The 23,278-nt window shown below is 38.2% G+C and overlaps 2 protein-coding genes and 1 long non-coding RNA gene across 4 annotated transcripts; 1 reads left to right on the plus strand and 2 right to left on the minus strand.

The window, feature by feature from the left end:
• The first annotated feature begins 90 nt into the window (after positions 1–90).
• LOC134817114 (RING finger protein 212B-like) lies at positions 91–6,525 on the plus strand. Its single transcript, XM_063826222.1, has 5 exons — positions 91–270; positions 554–710; positions 892–997; positions 3,113–3,333; positions 5,067–6,525. Exons 1-4 carry the CDS (start codon positions 145–147, stop codon positions 3,276–3,278), a joined length of 555 nt encoding a protein of 184 aa, XP_063682292.1. The 5' UTR covers positions 91–144; the 3' UTR covers positions 3,279–3,333; positions 5,067–6,525.
• Positions 860–2,301, minus strand: LOC134817113 (choline kinase alpha-like). Its single transcript, XM_063826221.1, has one exon. The coding sequence runs from the start codon at positions 2,290–2,292 to the stop codon at positions 1,102–1,104; it is 1,191 nt and encodes a 396-aa protein (XP_063682291.1). The 5' UTR covers positions 2,293–2,301; the 3' UTR covers positions 860–1,101.
• A 6,881-nt stretch (positions 6,526–13,406) lies between the features above and the next one.
• On the minus strand, positions 13,407–17,818 carry LOC134817177 (uncharacterized). Of its 2 annotated transcripts, XR_010160477.1 has the most exons (5): positions 17,760–17,818; positions 16,144–16,288; positions 15,628–15,761; positions 14,149–14,234; positions 13,407–13,980 (listed from the first exon to the last, which is right to left on the minus strand). It is a non-coding gene; the product is annotated as an uncharacterized LOC134817177 (long non-coding RNA). The 2 variants fall into 2 exon arrangements; XR_010160478.1 differs by lacking the exon at positions 15,628–15,761.
• Positions 17,819–23,278: the final 5,460 nt, after the last annotated feature.

Here is a 23,278-nt window from a genome sequence, read left to right on the forward strand (position 1 = left end):
GGGGAACAGGCGCACAATATGCATTGTACAATTCAACTGAACACTTCGGCAACTCACATGAAACTGTTATTCGTTTTAACTAAAAGTTCTAAAAGTCTTAAACTCAGAGTTGTAGCACGATGTAAAGAGCTAGAAGAGAACTTGATGGACTGGGTCCACTGTAATGGCTGTTACCTCTCACCTCCATCTAAGGAGTACAAATTCCTCCTCACCAGTTGCGGTCATATATTCTGTACTAAATGTTACAACGCCCCTAAACTACCCTGCTTGGTGAGTCACCTTTCTTCACATGTGCTTTGTTGAAACTTGAACTTTAGATATGCTAGCCAGTGGTCCGTTATTTACTGTAAGGCTGTTACCGTTAACCATGGTTCATCGGACACTATAGCAACGCAGTTACTCGTGGATATCATTAACTTTTTATCGGTGGAATGTTTTAATCGCGTAGTTATCTGATAAAACTGATCACATGCAGAGCAACATGCTAACAATCCTGTTTTAAACACGTGACCTGACCTTTTACTCTGGAGTTGTAAAACTACAACTTGTTCAGGTTTGTAAGAACAAATGTATGATAACACCCCTTCGTCCTAACATGAGTCCAGATGTTCAGTTGTTCTTTATGGATCCGCTGGAGGTGGCTGCTAAGCTCCACAAGCAACTCCTCAAAGTTTTGGACTTTCAAAAAACACAGCGAAAACGCTTGACAGGTCCTCATTTTTGTACGAAAATAAATTATGAGAATAAGATATATTTATCATTATTAAGATAATATATTCTACGGCCAGTCTATTCTTCCTGATTTCTAAGTTATAATATTTCGTTGTAATTTACGTTGGTTTGAATTAAAAGAAATCTGTTAATATATTTAATGAGAGATTTCTATTCCAGCGTACAGAATAAACAACATAAAGAAAAGTCAATCAACAGTAACTGGTATGCAGCAGGAGCTCAAACGACTTACAAACGAGAATAAACAACTCAAATCTCTCCTGGCGTAAGAGCCTAGTCTGTTCGATTATTTCTCGAGATTTTCTAAAATTGTACCAGTTGGCCGCTGACATTAAAATAAGATTTGCACCTAAAGGCTTACCGTCCATCCTACAAGTTGTTCAAGATTTTATGCTCGAAGTAAGCCTGAAAACATGCGAGGGCATACTCCAAATACCCAAACTGTAGCTCGGAAACTTCTGCCTGAACAATACCCCAGCACCCGTGCAGGAAATGAGCTGCCAATATGAACTTCTCCGAGTACTCCATTAACTTCTCCTCAGTCACATTCTGGTGAGCGACTGGCAGATCCAACCTGCGGACATATCGCACAATCATCTCCCTGCGGTCCTCCTCGCTCGGAATGAAGGAACGATCTCTGGTGAAGTACGGGAAGGTTGACGAGCTGAAGTCAAACTGCATTGTGGCGAAGAAGTGGCCGAAGTCGTATGAACGGTAGTTGTACGAGCTCATATCACAGCCCACCACCTGAACTCGTCTGTCGTCTTTGTGGCCCGTCAGGAGGAGGTTACCCTCCCCTAAACTGTTGTGACAGAACACCACTTCGTCGTTACAAGGAAAACAGATATCTTTCAGTGTGTCCAGTTCCTCGTCTATGTTATATCTAACTATCTTCTTTAGAAGCTTGGCCTTGTCCTCGTCCTCGAAGTGAGTGGAGAGTGCCATGGAGTGGTAATGATCCAGGGTCTCCTCCAGCCTCCCGGCTACTTTCCCAAACGGCATGTCCATCTTGTGGTACTCTGCCAGGTAGTCAGCCAGAGTATTCGTTACCTCGGCTTTCCTAATCTCTGTAGCTCGCAGCTGCCTGCTTTTCTCGTACTGCTCGAACCTTCCGTCCGGGAAAAGGGCGAATATCTTAGGAATGTAGTGACGCTCAGCTAGGATCACGTTCAGGGTCATCATCTCCACTTTGTTGAAGCCTTGGTAGTTCTCGATCTCTCCGTATACTTTTAGTGTGACTTTTGTGGGGTAATCTGCCTCTGATTTGAGGACTTTCAGGCCGTCGTTTTCACCATCCCACAGCAAGAGTTTACACACGTATAGGTAGTTGGTGAGGTCCCCCCTCATTCCTTTACAACGGAAATGTTTTAACTCGGCCCTGGCCCACGGACCACCCATGTACCTTTTAACCCACATAAACGCTTGTTCTCTGAAGTCGTTGACATTCTCGTTTTTTATGAGATGGGGCAGTTCACATTCTGCAGTTATAGCTCGGCTATCTATGTCGATTGAGTCTGCAAGGCTGCAGGTTTCCAAGCTTTTATGCACTGAATTCGACATCGTCTGACAAGATTTTAAAGTTAATTTTAGATTAATAATAATTACAAGAATCAAACACAATTAGACACAGAAACCGAAAGATTGAAACATCAACTGACCATACATTGAAACGATACTTGACTAAAACCCACCGACGAAACATATCCGGTATGAACGTAAAGAAAAGAGAGGAAACATTGGAAGTATCACGAGCTTATTAAAAACGACCGCAAAAAGAACTACGAGAGCACAGAATATCGATAACAAAGTTAGCTTCGGAGCTTGTTGAAACTAAGAAGACAATGATTGCACATCAAGCAAGCTTGCTCCGTTGTCAAGTGTTTAATAAATAGTTCAGAGACGAATACTGCGCAGCTTTTAGTACAACTATAAGAGCACTTGTAAGATTTGCTTGTAGGTGGCATAAGGTGGGGAGTTATCGACAGTAAGCATGATTTAAAGTTGGTAATGATTATATAATCGTGATTTAAATCACGCCCTCCTTGTGAAGCGGTTACTTACATATTATTAAAACCTATCTTTGCAGGCAGAATAGTGTGATGTTCTTTTAACTGGCTATCTTTGATCAGATCCTATAGAAATTTATCAAATTTAAATCTTACCGATTATGACATCATATTCATTATAGGGAATTTTACGAATATTTCAACAAATATTAGTACATGATGTCATTGCTCATTATTATGGCCAGGTAGTTTCAATCAAAGATTACCTAGAAACTCTTTTGCTGGTTCCTTGGCTGAGTGATGCGATGCAACGCATTAATAAAAATTCCAGCTAGAAAGTTTCTGACAATACCAAACCCTACCATCTCTCCCAGGCAAGCTAAAGAGAACAGAATGCCAGGGACAGGGTCTCGGCGCCCCTCTCCATTTGGGAGCGGTGCCCCCACACCTGCATGCAGGGGTAAAGCCCCCTCGCCTGCTAACAGTGCAGATAGAAGGATGAGAGAATCTCCGGCCGGCCGGACGACCACAGTACAGTAACAGTTTCGCCCAAGTGCTGGGTAGCAGGATTACACCCCCTCCCCCTATATTCCAGGCGAGTATTTTTACATTTTCTTCAACTTTTAGTAATAATATGACATTGAATTAAGGATACATAACAAGTTGCCGATGTCCGTGAGGTTCTCCTAACTAGCCATCAAATTGTTCAAATAAAAATGTACTCAAATGTGTACTTTAAATGTAAGAACATTTATTAAAGTTGATATCTGGACAAATGTTAAAGAAGGCAGCATAAGAAACTGAAGACAACAACATAATAACAATACGTTAACTTCAACACTAAATAGCTGGTAAACATTGGGAGGCAGCTCAAGTGCGTTTTATCACTATATTATAACATAACCGACCAACAGCTCAACAGCATCGACCAATCAAATTCCGGAATCATTGTCACGTGTGAAATAAACTTGCGATAAACATCTCCCCAAGATGACCATATATTTCAATAAATCCTGAGTTGCTTGCGAAGCTCATCACTATTTGGTCTTGCAAATTGACCACTCATACAAATAGCTAACAAATTCATTTAGCACAATCAAGTCACCCTCAATTTAAATATTGATCACAATCACTGTTATGACTATGTTGCTATGGTGACACTACATTAAAATAAGAGGCAGTCTAGCTATCTCATCTGCTCAGGTGTCAAATAGAAATTTTAAAAAGAGTCCTTATTTCTCAAAACAAAACAATCGACAGATCGAACAGCTAAATTTGACAATCTATTGTTTCACTTGTCAGTTGTTATCATAATTGCGGATTAAAAAGTATTAATTTGTTAAAGTTTTTGTTACTCTGTAAAGCGGCTTATTTTGGTCCAATTAGGAAGGTCGTTCTGTCATTCTGTTAAAATTAAGTGTTGTCCTCTGTTCGCACAAATATTGGCCAAGTGTTAACATTTGGAAAATGAATCATGCTTAAACTTCAAAGTTGTGAGATATATTAATATTATCTTCAAGTTTCTCTAGAAAAAATTGAAAAAACAATTTTTCTCATGCGATTCTACTTTTAAAATAAATCGATCAAGTATAATTTATAAATTTAAAGTGATCCCACTTCAATTTTAAATATGATGGTTTAAACGGAGATGTGGCATATAATGCTACTATGCAGATATTGAGCTATTATGCAAGACAGTTATTTTTAAATTGCTCTTTCGGTCCACGATTGGACCACCAAATTGAAATTGGAAAGCGTCAAAAGTAATGAGATGGTTTGGATCGTGGCAATTTGCCAAAGTTAAGTATGTACATTGTGATCTTCTTGGATTCAGTGAATCAAAAATGTAAAGTCCACACATAACGCTGTTTGCTGACTCTTCTGTAGTTAAATTAGCATCCAAAAAAGCGAATCAGTCACGCAAAAAATATCCAATCCAATAGACAAAGATTTAGAATAATCTGCATCATATATGCCTGAAATTAAACAGTATTCTTCACTTTGATCTATTTCTAGATTTTATAAATCGTTAACAGACATCAAACTAAAATAATATTATCTAACAGATAATTTTGTATTCTACTGAGTAAAACAATTCGCTAAGTTTACCTCTATACAGTTCACTCGGGAAAACAAAAAGCTAAAATTGGAGGGCAGTTATCGCAGAATATGGCCAAGTTAGGTCCACCTAGCGAATAAACATTCAAGCAGCCACTAAAAACGAGAACGATGACTGCATCCAGTACAAATATTCCAATAGCATCAAATCATATTAATGTTTAAAGTAAAATATTGTCATGTTATGTAATACGATGTTTTTATTTTCAGACGCCGAGAACGACCCCCTCGCCCCGTAGTTTAGAAGACTGCAAACGTTCAGTAGAGTACAACTCAAAACGGCAATATAAGAGCTACACAGGAAATACGTCCAGGTAGCTTGTTTGCATCAAAATGAAGATGGCAACAAATGCACGTTGGTGCTCGGAAATGAATACTGGTTTCGCACTGATACAAAATAAAAACAATAGTCGTAGCGCGCAAAGTTCGCGCTTCTGAAAACTAGCCAAACTACTAGCAGACATTGTCATGAATTGTGTGCAAAGGAACTTATTTTACACTCACCGTGACAGTTTGATCGTGCCGCGCGCTTTAGATTGTTAAATCAAATCACATGTTGACGAATTATTGAAGTATTCCATATTTTTATCAAAATTCACAACCATCATTCGATGACACCGTTGATACAAATAAGAGTTTTGAATTTAGATCTAATGTACATGATCCACCAGTTGTAAGTTGTTCGCAAGAAACTAGAAATTAACTATCCTTTTTACAGCGGATTGCTCTGATGTTTAAAACTTAATAATCTACCAGAAATTCGATGATTTATTGATCATTGACTGTCTGATGTTTGTATCATTGATGCTTTCAGTTATAGCAAACTCTTCAGAACCTATCACTTGAATCAAATCAAATTCCAATAAGAACATAAATGATCATCGTTTCGGTAATCTTCATTCTTCAAGACTGAATTTCTGCTCTGTAAGTGTGCATCTCTTCGATCATGCGTGTCAAAGTTTCTATTTTGGATTCTAAACTTTCAACTTTTTTCTGGATAACACTGCTTTTATCTCTGAAAATAAAAATTATTGTACATACAATATCAAATATGAAATAGGGCGAACTGGATATTACGGCCGAAGACAGTGAACAGTCCTACTTGACATTCTCAAAAGGGTGAAAAGTTCCTTGAAATATCACTAGCCGAACCAGACATCGCACTATTGATAAATATAGTAATACTGATTATACAATTTAACTTGATTTGATTTTAGATTTAGCTTGTAATCGTCAATCTTTTTTATTAGCTTAATAATTATCTAGAGTTACTTCAATTACTTCATGATCATTAATTTAAATCAAACATTCGATATTATTGAAAGCTTTGAAACATTTTCAAAAGTTTAAAAATACGAATTTATGCGAATATGCATAGATTGACGAATACTAGCTCAATTTAAAAGCAAATTAAATTATTGCACATTACACAAATCGTCAGTGGTACTGTGACCATGTGATCCGTCATGCTGTCCCCCCTTTTAGGAAAGGCGTTGTGTCTTAAACCCGAAATACAATAAACATTTTGATGAAACTGTTTGTTAATAAAAATTTATTAGTTATGCTGTTTTACATAATTCATGTTTGGTTGATTTATTATTGATTATGATTTTCAAAATTTGTTTGTAATACATTTATAAGTTTTGAATTAATTTCTATGTTTATTGACTAATCGAAATTGTTTTGATTAATTAATTTATCGTATTAAAGTATTAACTTACTCCTCATCCTCAAAATCACTCATAGAAATTGTGATTCCCTTATGATCCTGAGCCCCAGTCTTTAGTATACTGTTGTACTCTATCAGCCAGGATTTAGGTAGGAGCATGTCGATCTCTGCTATCAGTTGTGCACGTGACAGGGCCACTATTGCACGTGCACGGGATCCTAGCCCAGCGTATCTGGAAAACCGGGATCAGCATAGTTTATTAGTAACATCTTTGTGGATAAACCCAAAACCAAACAAAGTGGTTACTGATAATGATCAGTTGTAGCAAATCAGTTCATGTCGCCATCGGCCAAGTTGAATTGGTAAAAAATATGAGATCAAAAGGTGAAATCATTATGAGTATGAGTATGAGTATGAAATGTACTGTTGAGGATATCTTTATACATGTCACTCATAAGCGCAATGAACAGGTTGATGATAATGACTGAAGTCACCAGAATCCAAAAACATACGTAAATATTCCACCACCAATCAAGATCCTCTGGCTGACAGAAGATTGGGAATTTATAAAGTTATTTCGATTTAACCGTCCGAATAACAGAGCATTGCATTGGAACTCGTATTTGTCTATGGTCAACAAATTAAGATTGAGTCGACTGTCGATATAATCAATTCATTATGAACTCATGAGAATTTTTTCACGTGGTACTGTTAGATTTTAGATTGACGAGGAATTCTCAATTTATGCAAAGATATAAGATTTCAGAGACTCACTTTGGTAATTTCCTTTCCACGATCGTAGTCATAATCCACCACTGCCATTCGTAGCACATTGAAGATTATGTCGTGCCTTTTAGAATATTGGATAAGGGGTCGTTCACATATTACGTAATCATATTTTTTTGAACATTTTATCCCCCCCCCCCCCTCCGTAATCAGTTTTAGTTATTGTGTCAAAATTACACTATCGTAATAATTCGGAACCCCCCCCCCCCCCCCCCCCCCCCCTCAGCTGATTACGTAATATGTGAACGACCCCTAATTAATAAGTACATGTCAGATTGTATTTTGTTTAGAATTCTTTATGGTGCTGTCAAATAAAAATGACCCCAAAGCTCTTTAAAGATACCACTGGGAGACTTTGGGACCGGAAACTGATCCGGCCCCCAAAGAGGGGTCAGATCACGTCACCAATTAGTGACGTATAATTAGTGATGGATTACACAGGATTACACAGGATTTACACAGGATTAAAATTAAATTATAGATCCATTATCATGGACCGTCATAATTGTTTACAGAAGTTAATGAAAACAATCATCTTTGCTTGAAGTCAGGGCCAGGGTTATCCTTAAGTCTTAATTATGACTAATTCGCGAGGTTCTCACCAAATTGATAGTAAAATTGTTTAAGTTTCGTGCATTTGAATTACGCTGACGCATATCTTCGGTAAAGCTATTTCGCTCTTCGGAGCAGCGAAGGAAATAAGTGCACACACAGTTGACAGCATAGGAGCGCCTTTCTTGAAATTGAATATACTGTGGGGTGTTTGGTTGAATATCAAGTGAGCGGTGGCAGTGAATATGGAGGCTCTGGTGATTTTGAGGAATTACAGTTGAGTAAGGAGACAAAATTTCCATGAGATGATCTTTGAGATTTGTTTCAATTTCATTGATATTGCTTGAGTCGGTGATTTCATTGCTTATTTCAATGATTGGCATTTGAGAAAGATTTTTGACTAATTTCGACCTCTGTTTTGAATACAAGTCACATATGTAAAGAGCATGCGACTCGTCTTCGATGGTCTCAACGCCCATACTTGATTGGCACCAACCACATAGTCTTTGCTCACGGGGTGTGTTGGAGTATCTCCCTCTTTCAATATGGAGATCATGGGCGCTGATTCTAAGTTTTGTGGTGCTGTAACGACGAGAAAAGCCTTTGCATAAGTATAAGTAGGGCTCTCGGTTGAAGGTGTGTTTGATTGAGTGATAGAATGAGAGTTTAGAAGAAGTAGATTTTTGATATTGCCAACATTTTTTGAATTGATTGGTTAGAGCTTCGATGATTTTAGGAATTCTATACTTTTTGCTGCATAGTGGTTTGATGGATTGACTAAAATTTGACTGATTTATGAGGGAGTCTTTAAATAATTTGTGATCACTTACAGGGTTGGGCGCGGCTTTGTTAGCTGCATTTGTATTGAGAATTCGGTGCGCAGTTACGTGATCTAGTTTGTAAATTTCATCTAGTTCAAGGAGTGGTTTTATGTATCGATTTTTTTTTTTTTTTTTTTTTTTAGAGAGGCTGGGCCAAGATAGCCCACGAGAGGATAGCATTGAGATGCTCTGCCTACCTCTGGGGTGTGGCAACCTTGGGGAAGGTTGCCGGTGAAATCAGAGTGATTGGTGGAGGATGGTGTAAGATGATATATGAGTCAAAATGATACGCTTAAATGCCAGCTGGGTTTGGAAAAGTAAAACGAGACGAGACAGCATATGAGCTAATACTTTAAGCCACCCCGGTCTGATCCAGCTCTTCCGGCACAATTAAGCGTTTGGTGCGGTTTGCGAAATTGACAATTGTGGTGATGTGTTGGTTGTCGAATATGTCATTGACAGAGAGGTAGTAGTCCTGGAAATATTGACCTCTAATTTGGGCAATAGCTGGACACTGTCCAAGGAAGTGTGAGACAGTTTCCTCTCCGTCGCCGCACATAGGACAAGCACTGGTGTTTGATTTGCAAATGGTGTGAAGGTGTTTGTTTAAGCCGCAGTGACCCGTGATGAGGTGAACTGCAGTTCTGTAATCTTGTCTGTTTTTGCTGAGTGTAGTGTTGAGGTTTTTGATGATTTTGGCATGCTTGTGGCCGAGTGTCAGTTTGGTGTGTCTGGGACCGTCAGTTAACCAAGTTTCCTGATTCAGTCTGTTGACTTTGTTGTCGATTTGACGCTTGATGTAGGATTGTGGAATTGGACACTTCAAAGTGGATTCACTGGTTGTACCAAGCTTGGCCAGCTCATCTGCTTTTTCGTTCCCCCACAATCCGATGTGTGCTGCAATCCATCGTATCTCTAGCGTGTTGTTGGATCCGAGTGCATTAAGAGAGTCGTAACAGTCTCTTGTAGTTCTACTTCGCGTTGAAAGCGCAGAGATAGCTTGTATAGATGAGAGACTGTCAGACCATATGATGATATGTGTGTTGGTATAGGTAGAGAGATATTTGCAAGCTTCAATGATGGCGGTGAGCTCTGTTTGGTAAACAGTGCAATAATCAGGGAGCTTGAATGATCTTTCTTCAAGGGTGGTGTTATTGTTGTCAGTTGTGATGATATAGCCAGCCCCGCATCCTGAGTCTGTGAGTGACCCGTCAGTGTAGCAGGTGATCGTTTCACTGGTAATGTTGTCGATGGTGTTTTGAAGTGAATTTCTATATTCAGTGGTATCGGCTCCAGGAGTTGTGACGGTGAAGTGCCGTCCCAGCATCATGGTTGGTGTTGTTAGGTCTCTCGTTGCTCTAGGTGGGATAATGAGGTCTGCCATGAATTGTTTGTTGATAGTGGTATGATTTTTGATAGTTCCCTTCCTGAAAGCGATAGTTTCAAGAGTGAGGCTGCCATAAGCTTGTAGCCTGGCCGCACCCTTTGCTGCTTCGCCTTGCAGGAACAGTATGATGTCAGAAGTGTCGGTGAGGTGATTCAATGCGATAAAAGGTGTGCTTGGCATGGCACCAGACATCATTCTGAGTGCCAATGCCTGAACACGTTTGAGTTTCTTCGCGTTATAGTCCGTTTGAGTGGCCCTGATCCATATACTACAGCAGTAGGATAGGATTGGACGGATGACAGCCGTGTACATCCATTTGCATGTTTTGGGGCTCATACCCCATGTGGGGCCGACAGCTCTTCGACATTGCATGAGGGATGCCGTGGCTTTTTTGGTGGTGTTGATGATATGTTCATTGAAGTTGAGTTTGCTGTCCAAGGTCACTCCTAGAAATTTAGCAGACTTGGAAAGACCTATAATGTTGTTGCCAACTGTTATAGGTCTTAGAGTCCACTTACTATTCCAGGTAAACATGACTATCTGAGTTTTAAGGGCGCTAATAGATAGCTCTTTGGTTCTGCACCAATTTTCTATCGTTTTAATAGTTTTGCATGTTCGGTCCCAGATGATGTCTAAATCATCCCCTTCCGCTAGAGACAACAGATCATCCGCAAAGGCTTGCAGGTAACCCGGGATGTCTTTTGCGGTAAAGGAAAGGAGATCGTCGACTACCAGGTTCCAGAGAAAAGGAGAGAGAATGCCTCCTTGGGGGCAACCTCGCCTGATCCGTACCCTTCTCGACTTATCCTTATGATTTAGTGTGATGAATCGATTGGTTACCATGTTGATGATCCACTGTGCTGTAGCCAAGTCCACTTTCGTAGCCTTGACTGCTTCAGATAGGTAGTGCGCCATCGACAGTGAGCCGCGCGTGCCGACTGTAGGATGGTTTTTTAGCGCTAATTTCGGCCAGCACAATTTTCTTCAAACAAATAGATATTGAGTATCCTTCCCGACCTCCAATTGCAACAAAAATTGGTAAGCTTACTTAAAGACTTACAAGGAAAGTGTCCGAAAAATGTAAAGCATATCCAACCATCAGACATTATGTTACAGCTAAAAGTAGCATATTTTGCCCCATTTTGATCACTATATCAACTCCGATATCCACCAAATTTTTCGGACAGTTGTGAAAGCCCTATTGGAAGGTCGTCGCCAATTTCCAGAATGATCTCATTTAAGGAACTGAAGATAAATCCGAATAATACGACAAAAATGGTCAAATTTGGACGAATTTGGTCAAATTACGAGACTTTTACAGCTACTTTTGCTCCAAAAGCCGCGCACCATCAAATATGGCACCTAGGCGAAACTCACTGATCTTTCCAAAAAGGTATGACAAATTTGGTATTGGGGAAATTCTCACAATCTTTAGAAAACAGTGGTACAAAAATTTTTAAAATCCGAGCAAGTTTATTTTTATCGTGCACCTCCTACTTCAGAGATAGCCTTGAACGAGACATTATCGAAGGCGCCCTCTATATCTAGAAAGACACCTAGGACATATCCTTTCTTGGCTATTCTGCGCTCAATGGTGTGAGTAACTTTATGAAGTGCCGCTTCTGTGGAGCAGCCCTTTTTAAAGCCGAATTGTCGTTTGTTGATATCATTAGCTATGTTGAGGTCATGTTGCATATGCCATAAGATCAAGGTAAGTTTAGTGATTTTTGTTCTTTTACGGCTGCAGTGACAAACGAATTCGACTTTGATTTTGTATTTAGCCTTTCACGATGGGACCACTGGAAGCGCATTGCACTAGAGATTTTTCGCGCGCTGAGTGTTGCCAGGCAAATATTTCATCATGATTCCCATTGGCTTCCAGCTCTATCTTTACTTGGCATATCATTAGTTCATGTTTCAGTTTTAAAGAGAATCCTTTGTTCTGCATCCCAGTATAAATTTGATCAGTTAACTTTTTGATGAAGTTGACTATCAAATGTGCGTAAAGTAATCAGTTTTCGACAGACCACTGCAAGAAAACTTCATTTTTATCCTACCCAGAAAACTGAGAATATATTGGAAATCATCTCAACTTTATGTGTGCAAATTTTCAGAATGGCTCGACAAGATGGTTTCGAGATAGAGATGATCAAACACGATGTTTCTGTGTTATTTTAATACATTCGCGTGCAATTTTTAACGCCAATTGTAAGATGTAAGCATTGAACGCCGATTGTAAGCATTGAAAATATTAGAGATTTGATAGAATAGTGCATTGTAACAGAATATAATAACACATAGTATTAGAAAGATTAGTTACCACAATAGCTCGATCATGAGATCGGTGGACTGTTTGGATGTTTTCAATGTGAGTAGTGAGCTGGGTGTGGGTTCGAACCTCACCGGGGGTTGAAATCTTCGATTTCAAATCCCGGTGAGGTTCGAACCCACACCCAGCTTAATGTTTTTGCTTTATCCATTAAGTTTATAAATATAAGATATCATTGAGATAAACAAATTAGGTTATTAGTTAGATTACAACACTACCACAAATATAATACTCCATCATTCACTTTATTACTGAGTACTGACACGTAATAAAGTTGACTATAAAATGTGCGTAAAGTAATCAGTTTTCGACAGACCACTGCAAGAGAACCTCATTATTAGCCCTCCCAGAAAACTCAGAATATATTGGACATCATCTTAACTTTATGTGTGCAAATTTCCAGAATGGCACGACAGAATGGTTTAGAGATAGAGATGATCAAAGACGATGTTTCTGTGTTATTGTAATACATTCGCGTGCAATTTTGAACGCCAATCTTAACAATATAACAATTGAAAATGTTATCAGTTTGATCGAATAGTGCATTGTAGCACAATATAATAACACATAGTATCAAAATGACCAGTTACCACAATGGCTCGGTCATGACAGCAAAAGACTAATTCTACATATTGACACAAGCAATAAGTAAACTCAGTGTGGGTTCGAGTCTGACCAGGGGTTAAATTCTACGATTTCAAAGATTTCGACACCTGGCCAGACTCAAACCCACATCTGGTCGAATGCTTTTGCTTTATTTATATTATTTATAAATATAAGTTAAATACAATATCTTATTGAGATAAACAAATAAAGTCAGTAGTTAGATTAATACACGAACACAGATATAATCATTGACATTATTACTAACACGTAATTTGCCATAACTCCGGATTGGAAATATGTTCCCAAGGCCCAATTATTCTCAAACCCCATCGATATTGAAAGTCTGAAAATAATTCAAAACTACCACTACTTACTCTCATTCTGTTGAACGATCAGTAAGAAGAGTTTTGATGATTAAATGTGAATCCTATCTCAGAAAATGGATTCCATGATGCGTTTGATATTGGTTACGCGAACCAGGATTTGCTCCTTGATGAGCATTGTAGCGTTTCCCTTCAAAAAGCAATACTGGCCAGTGCGAAAAGCCTGCTGGCTTTGGATCAATTCATTATATTATATTCGACCGACCATATCATGCATATTCAAATTTTAACTCTTAACTGACATTGATTGCTTTTTTTACAATTCATAGATTTTACATTCGCGCCTTCCGTAAAGTAGAGCAAGATTCTGAAATTTCAGCAGGCAAACTGGACTTTATCAATGTTGTTGAAAGAGTTTCTAAAGATGATCAAGAAAGTTACTGAAACGATTCCGTCTATCCTACATAACAGTCTATCCTACATAACAGTATTTTAGGCCTCGTTTGCAAAATTTTAGCGCACAGAATTAAACCAAGTTCTGCTGTGTTGCGAGCAGCGATAGAAGGAAGTTTTCTCCAACAGTTGAAGAGCGAGGGGTAGTGTGAACGAGTTCATCAGTTCATTCTTTTCTTTTGTGGCAGAATTAACTCCCTGTCAAAGATTAATAATGTGAAACGAATTTGAAACATAACCTCAGCAAGTCGTGAGTTGTGTCAAAATTGTATGATAGATAATAATCTCAGAACTTTCTAAATCTTAATAACATTTTTTCATCAGCATTGGCAAATAATTGGCAATAGTAATTTTGCTTCAACTTACATTTGTTCTCGGAGAAGGAATGTTACACTTTTACATGGTCCTGGCCTGATCGGCAATACTATTCGCTACTTTTCAGGATTTAATCCCTGAAATTTTGTACAATGCTAGCAGGAATTACGAAATCTATTCGAAGGTTATTTAGTTTGTTCCTCAAACCGCTCCACAAAATACTCCACAACTCCCTCTCTACTTCTCCGCTTCCCCATCAACATTTCACTACCACTCCTCCCCCGCCCCCGAAGAGGAAAGGTCACCATTTCTACTCACACTCACAACACAGCACTCAGTCTTGGTCCAAGAAAGCAAAAGATGATCTACTCGCTACGGTACAGGAGAATATTTCTGCAATGGCCATCAATCTACGTTGGAAAGAGTTATTTGCTAACACTCAACCGACACTCTCAACAAACATTTGAAGTAGACTTACACCTGTGCTCCACGTCTAGTAGACCAGAGAAATCTGGGCCAAGACTTCTGAAATAGAGGAGATACCACATCAAGAGGATTAATACAAGCTTCTTTTAGCTTATTTAATCTTTTTGCCATCTCCAAGAATAAGTGGCTGTTATGATTTCTTTTCACTGTCGCTAAACGTGTAAACAATTTTATAGATATTCATGCCATACAATTGCAGTACCTACCTATTGAACCTATGAAAGTATTTTTACCTAGCAGCAGTAAAATCGGGGGGGGGGGGGGGGGGGGGGGGGGGGGGGGGGAGGGCCGGGGGGGCCGGGGGTAAGGGATCATGTATTAACTGTTTTTAGGATAATAATTAAGACACCCACCCCCTTTTACCGGCTTTTGTGGTACTAACTGTTGAGAAATCACTGTACTATGTCTTGGTTTATAAAATAAGATACCCACCCAGAAATTGCTTTAAACAGCTCATTAAATATGACTTTTTAGTTTTAAAAGGATCCGATATTGAATGTAAACAATGAAACTAACAGTTGAGATATCTATGCTTAATTAAAAACATACACTAACACACGCCCACATGTTTACAGATTACAATTACACACATGGCATGTATGTAATGTGTACTATACATATCACACATCATTTAAGAACCAGTAGTTGAAATACATTTTAAAATAAATTAAACACTGCACCTTCTCAAACGGAAAAGTCAACAAAGCCAAAGGCCACTTTTTAAAATTATACAAAAGATCAATCGCACTCTGTTTAATAAATTATATCTTAATTTACTAACTGTTTTTGGGCAAATTAGACCTAAGACTCACTATTTAGTAGCATACAGTACAAACTGTTTTTTCTGGGAAATGAGCAGCAGATCCACCACTTAGTACAAAAGTACTAACTGTGTTTTGGAAGAATATATGACACACCACCCCAACGTCACGTACAGTTAACAGTACTCAGTACCTGATCCCGGGGTCCCCCTCCTCCCCCGGTAAAATATTACCAATATTTCTTTATCTAAGGACGTATTTAAAATAGTATTACAGTACTTACTAAACGGTGTGTGTCTGAGGGAGTTGTAAGGGCTATCAAACTAGGAATTTTAAGATGTTGCACAGATTTGTATTTCTGAGTTCTCCAGTCACCACTATTTCAGTCAGCACAATCTCTCTCTCTCTCTCTCTATTCTACGATTTTGGTATCATTAGCACAACAAATAACAATGTAGCCGTTACAGCAGCTAGCGACAAGTAAGTTTATCCTAAAAGTAACGAAGCACATGCTCATTTAAAAACCTTCATTTACTGAGAATATGATCAAGCTTATTAGTAAAGATACAATAAGTATTATAAGCGTGGCTTGCCTCAAATTAAATAGATCAGAAGATAACTATAAACTGATCATGATTAGAACAAAAACAACACAGTGCTTGGTCGTTGTTTTAAAGTTTGAAAACAGTGCATGTGGCCTTCCATCAAGAACACGGAATTATGTGATCATACAAGAAAGACAGATCTTAATAATATTTAACATCATTTGCATCAGGCTTAGTTGTTTGAAATAAATTACCTCATACAGCTGAAGACCAACAATGATTGGAGAGGAGGAAAAAATATCAAACAGAATAATCATATGTATTGTGAGCCAACCAGGGGTAGATGAGGCATCCATCTCTCCAACGGTTTTGACATCATCGAAATCATCTTACCGTCATCTGAATAAAGGTCATGTTAATCATCTCAATTATACATTAGCCAGTTGCAGTATTAAATTAGCCAGATGCTTAGCAATGCGCATAAATGTGCTCAGTGCATTCTTGGAATTTTCACAAGTTTTATTTCAGCCCGACAATGAAAATAATATCAGATCAGTGGTACTTAGATCGAATCCAAATAAAATCAACAAAGTGGCCGCTTTTTATGCACAATTTTTAAAAAAATGTATATTTGGACTATTCATATGTGCACAGATAACTGCATCAAGGTAATGATAATAATAATCCTATACATTTGCATAATTGAAACAATTATGGCCCCTTATTGTGGGCAGAATATGTGTTTTTGTTGAAGTGTCCTGGTATAAAACTTATCTGAGTGACTGCATAGGGATAAATGCTAGGACCTACTAAACTCAAAACAAAATGCAGCCACCTAATTAAGATACTGAATTATTTACTTCACTTTAATTATGATGGCCAAACGTGACAAGCTTGTATCTAAACAAATAAAAACATGATCAATGATATGACGTACATGTAGCGCGTGGTCAAGCGCAACTAGCAGAGCCAAACGGAATAGAAATAGCGCAGTGCTTTTCAACAGTCCCATTATGTCACAGTTAATTATCAATCAAAATAACTGACCACTGATCAGCCCTACATTACATGACAAACACCCAACACTCATACTTTAATCAGAAACACTCACTGAGTGAAAAATGTAATACCTTGGGAACAAGAAATTTGGGATACATAACATTTTGATGCATAAGTGCATCCCTTTCTGATCTTCTGGATCAATTTTACAAAATTCAGAGAACAATTCCAACACTATACCGGTTTTACATTATACAACTAATAGAATTCTAAGGATAAACACAATAATCTATCTTTCTAATTGCTATGTTAATTGTTAAATAGCAACATTTCGGGGTTAATTCATACTCTGCACTGCAAGGTTACAGTTTCATTTTAATAGAAATTTGAGTAATAATGCCTGTAACAATGTTTTAATAAATCATAGTGTGTTAAAGGATACAAATGGAGTGATGTGCTTTATGGCTTCCATCATTGAGTGCATTGAGTTATGTAACCTAAAAGGTGTCCAGTTTTGGATTGGGAATTGAGTGGGGCAGTATCTGTGCAGCCCTAAAACCAAGAGTAGACTTTGTTGTGGGGCTGCACAGATACTTCCCATGTATTATAGAACTATGATCATAATAAACTACTTTTAGGATAAGAGTGAGAAATAGTGAAACAAACTTTTTAGTGAAACAAATTTAAAATAATGCAAGGGTAGGGGTAACAGATAGTTATTATGACTTTAGGAACCTTAACCTTATTCCTAACCAAACTGTTGTGTACTCAATTTAAATGTCTAACTAGCCTTTAATAATGGTGGGTTGTCTTGGATACTGCATTTCCAACTTGGTGCACGCCAGGTTTAAAATAAAATTATTTCCCTCACTTGCTTGGATTAGATTGGCTCACTCCAATGTTAAGACTGCGTCGTCACCACTAACCAGTAGATTTATCATACATGAACTGTAGGCACCTAAATTGAATTGATTAGAATAAGTAAGTCAAAGATTTCGTTTTCCCTAATAGAAGTTTCGATAGTAAATAAAAGGAAAAATGTGTCAAAATGTATTTAATATACATTCAATTAAATCAAGTGATGCGATTGGCAGAGCACAATCAAATTTTTAGTGTTGCAATTGGCAGAGCACAATATTTTAAATCTTTAACAATCTAATATATAAAAGTTTCAAAACGCATGATCTGCTCCATTATTTAGACTCCATTAAAGGGGCAGGGATGAGATTGTAGGAGACTTCTGATAGATGGATCTCATGTTTGGTGTCCACCTTCTTTCCCCGGTACTTAATTAAAAGAATATCCATTTGAGCATATATATTTTTACAATTGGTCAAAATATGGGTAAAAAGAAACAATAAACATATAATAACATTTATTGGAATGCGAGAATTTGTATTGTGGCAGGTGGTTGATTTAAGTGCTCCAAGAAATAATTTTACTTTACAATAGGCAATGATGAGTGGCAGGATTTTGTAGCCCACTAATAAACATTCATCTTCAAATCTTTCGAAAATGGCATTATCTCATAAAGCAATATATTCTTGGTTTAAAAAGACAAAAAAGAAATTTTCAAAAGAAGCCTATAGAAGAAATTCTGCTTGTGTGCTTGTAAGAAATATCAATCATCTATACGATGGGAGTTGGGACATAAGATTAAAGGCTCATAATGTTAAGTTATAGAAGTCAAGCACATTGATGCATTTGGGACAAGCCATTAGAACTCACTGTACGGCCTCAAGTAGGAAAAATTGTGTGCTTCGTCATGGAGATGGTATGTGAGAATTCATAGACCTGTGATCTACAACAATCAATATGTTACCAATGATTTGAATATCTTTGAAAGTGTCAGATCGAGGATTCAATGAAATCTTATTTGGAGATTTTCACTTTATATCAAAGAATAGGTGATATGATGTTCTATTCTTCATATATGTATTTACAAAAGGTCGTGAGCATACAGTCTCAAGTCTACAAACATCATTTCCCGAAACTTGTGGACGATATCAAATTTAAAGCTGGAAAAATATCAGCCAACAATACAATTTGCTTAAATAGTAAAGAATACGAAAGTTAACATCAAACTAGGCGGTTTGTTTGTTCATAAGTAGTCATTTCTTCTGCATTAGAATTAGCGCTCGATTCATCAGGCTATCTATCTATGCATAACAATAAAAATGTATACAAGCTATATTAAAATGACTCTAGATGCATCAATTACCAAATAATTAATTGTTTCAAAATTTATATACTGTGGTCGTACGTCGATTTTTTAATTCAAAACATGGAAATGGGTAGCGCATGGTCGCGCGCGCAACAATAAGGTCGCATTTGTGATTTCAATATTTTACATGACGTACGCGTAACGCGCGGACGCAAGCGCGACTAGCAGCGCCAAACGGGATAGAAAATAGCGCGGCTCTATTCAACTTGGTCCCATCGTGCCTTTTGAAGTAATTTAACGTTAAGCGAATTGATTGATAAATCAGAGGAATTCTTCCTGTTTCTCCCCAAACACCGACATTTGATGCTTTACGATGGACTCCCAATGCCCATTTTAGGAATGAAATATGCACTCTTTCTTGCAGAGAGGCGCTGATTTTTTTAAGTAAGTTAGTAGCGGTTGCTTCTGTCGAGTTAATCGTTTTGCAAATTAGAGATTTATTGATCGTACTAGTGGGTGTCCATATCGGAGCACCATATAATAAAATGGGCTTGATGAGAGAGTCGAACAGTGTAAGGAGTGCTTTAAAAGATAACTTTGAACGCATGACAACCCTTTTCAGGCCAAAAAATGCACGCATTGCTTTGGTTTTAAGGTTTTGTTGAGCAATCTGTACTTGACCCGATTGATGAAGTTCAAATCCAAGGTAACAATAACTGTCAACAATTTCAAGATTAGATCCGTTGAGTGTAAATTTGATGTTTTGTATGTCCTGTTTTAACGTTTTCTTACCAAAGATGACTGCTTGAGTTTTGAGTTCATTGATTTCAATGCCCCACTCCTCACAAAAATTACCGAGAATATTAAGTTGCTTTTGAGTGGTTTCCTGGTCGAGTGAAAGGAGTATAAGGTCATTCGCCCACAGTAGGTGGCTTACAGTCATATTTGAAAGTACGGGGCAATTTGGAAAATCTAGGAGGCAGGACATATCACTGAGAAAAACTTTAAAAAGATCAGGTGAGAGTGGGTGACCTTGTTCTGTACCTTTACGTATCTGAAAGCGTTTACTGAGGTGACCAGATAATTTTATGTAAGCGTACGAGTTTGAGTACATATTTTTGAGGACATTGTAGAAGTTCCCAGTTATGCCATTTTTTGCGAGTTTGAGGAAAAGGGCTTGACGGCAGACTGAGTCGAATGCTTTTTTAAAATCAACAAATACTGCATATACAGGTTTCCCCAAAAGTTTATATTTTGAAGCTATAGTTTTCATGGTTAGTATGTGATCGTATGTTTGAGCTTTCTTTGTGAAGCCTAGTTGGTTAGGTGGATCAGGGCAGTTTTCAGAGCAGAAGTGAATGAGTCGTTCTAAGAGAATAGTTGAGAATAGTTTTCCTATGACACTGCTGACAGCAACTGCACGGTAGTTGTCAGGATCTGATTTATTTCCCTTTTTATGAAGTGGAGATATAATGCTGACGTTCCAGGGATAAATTCCTTGTGAGAAGCAGGCGTTGAAGAGGTTCAACATAATCAATTTATGATTGGTGTCCAGAGATTTTATAATTTCGTTATTAATCATGTCGAGTGAGGAAGCTTTACCATTTTTAGGGATTTTATACTAGAGTCAAGTTCTGTTTTGGTGATTAAGGAGTTGAGTGACTCAGGATGAGTTGCATCTTGATTTATCAAGTCAGCTTGATCAATCATAGAAACTTTTTTATTTTCATTTATTGTTTTGTGGTTATCGGAATATAGGCTACCAAAAAAAGTCTCGAATCTATTCATATCATGACTGTCAAAATTTAAAGTTTCCTTTTTCTGATTTTTTAGTTTTTTGAAAGATTGCCAGTTGAGAATTTTCCCCCCCTCTATGTCCTCATTCATACGTGCGAAGAATTCGTTTTTGGCAGAGTTCTTCAAACGCTTATAGCTACCCTTGACAAGATAATAGTTTTCACGTATAAGGTTGTTTGACGGGAATTTTGAGGTTGCATCTGTAGCTTTACGAAATTCTCTTTTACCTAATCTCGTTTTCCAGTTAAACCAAGGTTTGTTTGAGGTGTGAGATTTTTTGGGTGGTTTGGTTTGTTTGAAACACTTCGAGGCCATGTCGCGAAGATGTTCTGAAAGTCGTTTGTTAATGTCTTTGAGTTCAGTTTCATAATTACGGTCATTGTCTGCTAAAATATTTTGATTGGTGAGTAAGTCGATGTTTGATTGAAGTTCTTGGATTAAGGTCAATGATAGATTTTCTGACTGAGCTTCGAAAAAGTCGTCTTTGTTCTCTTCGTTGATAATGTATCTGGTTGGCGCTGTCTGATAAGTGTCCTGTAATGGGGCGCATTTGTTGATCGCGAATCTATTGCATTTTAATTCAGTACTGAGGGGCTTATGATCAGAATGCTCGGTGAATGTCAAGATTTTGAAGTAGTTGATTCTGATCTTTGTGGAGTTGGTCACTGCAATGTAATCAATAACGCTGCACCCATTTTTTTGGATACTTGTGAAGTTTCCTACAAGATCTCCTAGGGTACGGCCATTCAGAATAGTGAGTTGGTTATGTTTGACTAGGTTAAGAAAGTGTGTACCGTAAGTATTTGTGATAGAGTCTAGTGAGTTTCGGGGGAGAAAGTTGTCAGGCTCATAATCGTCTGGTAAGGGAACAACGTTGGTTGAGTCTTCTCTTATCATACCCGTTTTTTGTCCTATACGAGAGTTAAAGTCCCCACACAATATGACTTCGCCCTCCTCCCGAAGTTCGTTCACAACGTCTTCAATGTTTTTTAGAGCATCTTTGCCATTGTCAGTCGGGTTTGAGGCTGATGAATTAAATGGTCTAATGTAAACGTTAACTATGAATGTATCTTCTGATAGGTTAAAGAAATCCTTGTCTAGTCGACAAACTAGGTAGTCTGAACACTTTGTATTCTTGATAAACTCAATCCCTTCAATAAGCTCATTTTTAATGAGGATACCGACACCTCCTGATTTACCGTCTTTCCTTATGTTGCAGATTGATCGATATCCTACCAAGTGAACCTCTCTCCTAATTTCCTGAAGACAGGCTATGTCATGATCTTTGATAACATTTTGAAATGATTCTATTTCAAATTTGCTCCCATCTACTGATGAAGGCGATTGGATATTCCAAGAAAGTATTTTTATGCTATTTTTATTAATTGAAACCTGTGTATTTTTTTTGTGCGTTTCTAGTCATGGTATAATGTGTATAAATGAGAATCTATGTCAGTGTAATCACATTCGACTAAGAGGAGAAGGTTCCAATCCTCCTGTAGAACGGACTTTCTTTGGCTTGTTGAGAAGCAGTCTTGTCATTTCATGGATGCTGTGACGGAAGTTTCCTAGGATGACCTCTTTGCCTCTTGTTGAAAGGTGGACTCCATCGTTCGTGTGATACTCTCCTATCAGATGATCATCATGCATGAAGTTTGCGTTGGGGTTGTAATACAAAGACCGCTCTTTGAAGGGTTTGCGTTCGTTTTTATTAGTTACAGTCACAAATTCCCAAATTGCATCCCTTATCTCCCCAATCTTTGCGTTCGCTTCATTGTCAGATGTCATTAGCGGCATTGAGAAGAATAACTTTGTACCTATCAGGGATTCCTCTACGAATAGTGAAAATTGAAATATGTTGTCGAGACTTACCCTTAGGTCGAAGTTTTGGTTGGCATCATTGACTCCTAGGTGAACATAGATGAAATCAGGTTGTGTTCTTAATAATTCTTCTTTGACATGTTGGTCTTTAAGTCCGCCTGTGTCCCGCTTGTTGATTAGGGTCAATTCATGGTTCTTTCCGAGAGCATTCTTGGTGTCCATACCCTGGACATGTCTCAGGATTGAGTCTGAGATGAGGGTCGTCTTGAACACTTTTGAGGGTGTGGTGGATCCTGAAGTTTGACGAGTGAAGTCGGAGTTCTGAGTTCTGGTGAAGGCGGAGTTCTGAGTCCTGGTGAAATTGAGGTTCTGAGTTCTGGTAAAGTTGGAGTTCTGAGTTTGAGTAGAGTTCTGAGCTCGAGAGGCCGAGGAAGTCATGCTGAATCCATTGTTTCTTCGGGACAGCAGGTTGTTTTCTCTACTGTGAGTTCTTTGATCTCGAAAGGGTGAGGGAGGTTGGTAGGGTGGAGTGTGTGATAAATCATCGTCATTAGGGGAATAGTCAGGTGGGACATCGGTACTCGCGCCATTCCATCCTTCTGACTGAG

The sequence above is a fragment of the Bolinopsis microptera genome, chromosome 6, assembly GCF_026151205.1.
Source record: "Bolinopsis microptera isolate Bmic1 chromosome 6, MBARI_Bmic_1.0, whole genome shotgun sequence".
Classification (NCBI taxonomy): Eukaryota; Metazoa; Ctenophora; class Tentaculata; order Lobata; family Bolinopsidae; genus Bolinopsis; species Bolinopsis microptera.